Genomic DNA, 4,961 nt, shown 5'->3' on the forward strand with positions numbered 1-4,961 from the left:
AATCTTCCCCCGAGACACCTTCGCTCTGCCCCTCAGAGCCAGGGTGAAGGTCACGTCCACCCAACCTTGTCTCACAGGAGTTTCCCTCCAGGGTCTCTCAGCTGGGTTGGGCTCAGCCCTGGAACGTGAGGCCAACTTACCTTCAATTTGCAGCTCTTTGGTTCCAGCTCAGCAGGTTTTGGTTGTTCTTTTTTTTGGTTGTTTCTTTTTTTTTTTTTTTGTACAGAAAGTGTGTCCCGTGACTCGTTTTGTCTCTCCTGTCTCTCTGGGGTTTGTCTAATAAAAATGCAGATGTAATTTAGTCTCTTTTCTCCTGGGCCCTTTTTAATTAAAGATGTGCGAGAGCAAGCGGAGGGAGCAAACACTTTCTCCTCGGGCTCTGCCAGGCTCAGGTTTTGTGCTCCTCGCTGGGATTTCTCCAGGAGCAGCAAAGTCCCAAAGGGAGAATGATGAAATCAAGGTCCATTCTCCCCCAGCTTTGCAGGTAGAACACCTGGAGGCCAAAGCCAGGACAGGCCAAGGCAGGAGTGAAGCACAAGGGGAAAGGTCTAAGCTTGGTTTTACTCCCAGTTTCCAGCTCACCCAAGATCCAGGAGTTGTAGATCCCACAGAGAGCAGTGCTGGGGGTGGGATGTACCTGCAGGGACAGCTAAGCCTAGGGAGGTCCCCCCCAGGAGAGTCAGAGTGACCACTAGACTTAGTCAGGTGGATCAGCACATCTCAACCCCCTTTTCCACCCCTCTCACAGCAAAGCTGCAGTGCCAGAGGTGCAAACATCTCCCTGAGTGGGTTAGAGCTGTCCCTGTCCACTCAGAGCACTGGTCACACTGGTTCAGGTGCTCAGTTTGGAGGTTGGTGTTGATGTTCTCTCTCCCCTGTGGCTACAAACAGGTGGAGGAGCTGCCCCAGATGAATTATGGATCATCCCTGCTCCATAATTCATCACCCTCCATAATTCATGAGTCAACACTGAGGCTGGGACAGTTGGGGCTGCTCAGCCTGGAGAGGAGAAGGTTGTGTGGAGACCTTGGAACAACCTACCAGGAGCTGGAGGAGCTCCAGGGAAGCTGCAGAGGGACTTGGGGAGGAGTTGCAGGGACAGGATGAGGAGGAAATGGGTCAGACTGGAATTTAGGTTAGATATCGGGCAGGAATTCCTCCCTGGGAGGGGCTGAGGGGGTGGGATGGATCTCCCAGAGGATTCTCCATCCCTGGGAGTGTCCCAGGTCAGGTTGGACAGGGCTTGGAGAGACCTGGGCTGGTGGGAGGTGTCCCTGCCCATGGGATGGGATGAGCTTCCAGATCCTTCCAACCCAAACCATTCCAGGATTCTGGAGTCTCTGCCCTGGATCCAGGCTGGGAGAGCTGGGGGTGTCCAGCCCGGAGAGGAGAAGCTCCAGGGAGACCTCGGAGCCCCTGAAGGAGCTCCAGGAGAGCTAGAGAGGGACTGGGACAAGGGATGGAGGGACAGGACGACGAGGAGGAGGAGGAGAGGAAGGAGGGATGGAGATGACTCTTGGAGAGAAGTTGATCCCAGCTCATTTCACCCGAGCTGAAGCCAAGAGCTTGGCTGTACCCAGTCCCACCATCCCTCAGGAATCTGGAGCAAAATTCCCCCAGGAATGAACCTGTGGAGCCACCAACTCCCAAATCCCACCCGGGAACAAACTCCAGGGGCAGTAGGAAGGTGCTGAGGAACATTCCCTGGAGCTCCTGAACGTTCCCGCGCAGCACATAAGAGCTCAGTGGGAACTGGAGAGTGAGACAAAAGGGCAACTTTATTCAGGGACACACAAGGAAGGCATAAAAAATCCCACCCAGAATGCACCACGAGGTCATGGCTGAGCATGGGCACCTCATTTCCAGGCAGTTCCTTGGAATTTCTGGAGCTGCAGGTCCTTCCCCCTGCAGGAAGGACCTCACTGTTCCCTGGCACGTTGGAGCTGGAGGCAGATTTTGGCAGGATGGAGCAGTTTGGGACCGAGGAGACACCACAAACCACTTGGATCACTTTTAGCCATGGAGTGGTAAACAGAGACACGCAAAAAAGAAAAAAAAAAAAAGGGAATATTCTCTCCTTGGAATTGAAAGAGTTTCCTATCCCTCAAAATTTGGGCTTGATTTAAGGAGAGGGAATGGGTTTGGGAGCTCCTTGGGGAACCTGAACCAAACGTGTCTTGTGTTGCCTTTGGTCAGGAGAAGCTTCAGGCAGAGGAGGAATGTTGAGTTCCACCTCTGAGCCCAAGGAAACAAGGAAAAACCCGAACTCATCCCACTCTTTTCTCCTTGGAAGACCTAAAATCCCAACCCCAAGGAGACACCTGCCCAGGCCTGAGGGATAGAAGGTCTTCCAAACTGACCAAGAGGGAGAGAATCTTCCAGGTCTCTGTTACAAAACCACAGCGGAAAAGTGGGAATTGCTTTTCCCAAGGGGTGAAATCCAACCCGCAGCAGGAGGGACCAAAGCATGGAGGTAACAGTAGGGATTATCCCACCCATCTCCTGGGAGAATTCCACCCTGTGGACTTGAGGTGCTCCCAGAGGGTCCCACCGAGCCCAGCAGTGCCGGGTGGAGCCTCGGGAATGTCACGGAAGGAATTCAGCACTGCAAAGGAATTTTTTGGGGGGTTTTTTGGAGCCCCTTTGGCCTCTCAAAAGGCAACAAGACTTTTCTCTCTCTCTGGTTTCCCTTCTCCCCACGTGTTGGGAACGGCCAAACTCCATCCCTGGAGTTACTTCGTGATGCTCCTGCGGCTGGAGGAGGTGGTGGTGATGGTGTAGGACTTGGTGCTCCCACCTGAGGAGAGGCCAAGGGCTCCACTGCCCATGCCTGGTCCAAGGCTAAGGCTTCCTCCAATTCCTCCTCCCAGGAGGCCACTGGAGCTGGAATAGCTTCCTCCGCTGCTGGAGCTGACCACGGCTGCGGCACGGGGAGAAACAAAGGGACTGTGAGGGTTTGGGAGCATCAAACCCACCTGAGAACCCACAGAGGAGGAGTTTTCACATGGCTGAAAACATTCCCTGCTCCATGGAGACATGGAATGGTCAACCATCATCATTATCCCATGGAGTGTTGGGATGGTCAAACCTCATCATTCTCCATGGAGACATGGGATGGTCAACCATCATCATTATCCCATGGAGTGTTGGGATGGTCAACCATCATCATTATCCCATGGAGTGTTGGGATGGTCAACCATCATCATTATCCCATGGAGTGTTGGGATGGTCAACCATCATCATTATCCCATGGAGTGTTGGGATGGTCAACCATCATCATTATCCCATGGAGTGTTGGGATGGTCAACCATCATCATTATCCCATGGAGTGTTGGGATGGTCAACCATCATCATTATCCCATGGAGTGTTGGGATGGTCAACCATCATCATTATCCCATGGAGTGTTGGGATGGTCAAACCTCATCATTCTCCATGGAGACATGGGATGGTCAACCATCATCAATCTCCCATGGAGACGTGGGATGGTCAACCATCATCACTTCCAACCCAGGGAATACATTTTTCCACTTGTTCTTCCTTCATCTATACAAAAATGGGAGGAAAGAACTCCATTTTGCCCCAGGTTGAACTTCCTATGGATGAGTTGGAGCTGAGCTCCAGATGGAGCCTCCAGCACCATCCCCTTCCTGCCTCCAGCTGCTCCCACCCAAGGAGTTCCACTGGGATAACTGGGACACCCTGAGCTCCCATTTCCTACAGGTTTGTGACTAGCTGTAGGTTTTCCAAGGAGGAAAAATCAACTCACAGATGTTGACGTTGCCAACTCCATCTCCAGCCAACCTGTTGGAGAAGAGGAGGAGGAGGAGGTTAGACTCAGCCCAACTCTTCCCTCAGGGCTGAGGAAGGATTACTCCAGGTGTAGCTAATCCCGGTGAGATCCGTGTCTTAGCACCTCGAGGGGATGAGACAACACCCAAAGTTTTGGCTTCATTCCACAGGGATTTCCATCTGGGAATGTGGTGCCACAGCATTAAAGATGACGGGGGGGAAAAAAGCTTTTTCCTTCTTGGGATATTTTTTGCAGCTAAAGGATCCGTTTGGTTTGAGAAATTCCTCAGTCGAAGCTTTTTTAAGAGGGGAAAAGATCAGTGGGAAATGGGTTTTGTTGTCTGAAATTTCTGGTGGGAATTGGAATTGGGATCTTCGAATGAACTCAGGGAAAGGGAGGAAAGGGCTGGAACATTCCTGAAGGGAATGAAGGGCTGGAACCTTCCTCAGGGGAGGAAAGAGCTGGAACCTCCCTTAAGGGAGGAAAGATCTGGAACCTTCCTCAGGGGAACTCGGAGGAGCAAAGTGTTGGATCCTTCCTCAGGGGAGTAAAGGGTTGGATCTTTCCTCAAGGGAATAAAGGGAACCTTCCCTCCCAGAACCCTCCCAGGTGTGCTCACCTGCTCTCCTCGCCCTCCAGCAGCTTCCTGTAGGTGGCAATCTCGATGTCCAGGGCCAGTTTGACATTCATCAGTTCCTGGTACTCTCGGAGCTGCCTGGCCATGTCCTGCTTGGCCTTCTGCAGAGCTGCCTCCAGCTCCTCCAGCTTGGCCTTGGCATCCTTGAGGGCCAACTCACCACGTTCCTCAGCCTCAGCGATGGCTGCCTCCAGCTTGGCACGCTGGGGGGTGGACAGAGATGTCAGTGGGCACCTCAACCCTTGGTGGAGATGCTAAGAACCTCAGTGGGCACCTCAGCCCTTGATGGAGGAACCTAGAACCTCAGTGGGCACCCCTTGGTGGAGGAACCTAGAACCTCAGTGGGCACTTCACCCCTTGGTGGAGGAGCTAAGAACCTCAGTGGGCACTGCACTTCTTGGTGGAGGAACCTAGAACCTCAATGGGCACCTCAGCCCTTGGTGGAGGAACTCAAACCCCTCTGCCTCTCCTGCCCAGACCATCTCTGTCTCTGCAGAGCTCTGGAGCTCAATTAGATCCTTGGAACTTCATCC

The 4,961-nt window shown here is 52.9% G+C and overlaps 1 protein-coding gene across 1 annotated transcript in view; it reads right to left on the bottom strand.

The window, feature by feature from the left end:
• Window positions 1-2,732: 2,732 nt before the first annotated feature.
• LOC103801426 (keratin, type II cytoskeletal cochleal-like) overlaps window positions 2,733-4,961 on the bottom strand; it is a 9,801-nt gene continuing 7,572 nt past the window's right edge. The window contains exons 7-9 of the mRNA XM_009073842.1: window positions 4,411-4,631; window positions 3,768-3,802; window positions 2,733-2,920 (exon numbers count right to left, since the gene is read on the bottom strand). Of these exons, the coding sequence (XP_009072090.1) occupies window positions 2,733-2,920; window positions 3,768-3,802; window positions 4,411-4,631 (444 nt within the window). The remainder of the gene's footprint in view (window positions 2,921-3,767; window positions 3,803-4,410; window positions 4,632-4,961) is intronic.

The sequence above is a fragment of the Acanthisitta chloris genome, unplaced genomic scaffold, assembly GCF_000695815.1.
Source record: "Acanthisitta chloris isolate BGI_N310 unplaced genomic scaffold, ASM69581v1 scaffold5224, whole genome shotgun sequence".
NCBI lineage: Eukaryota > Metazoa > Chordata > Aves > Passeriformes > Acanthisittidae > Acanthisitta > Acanthisitta chloris.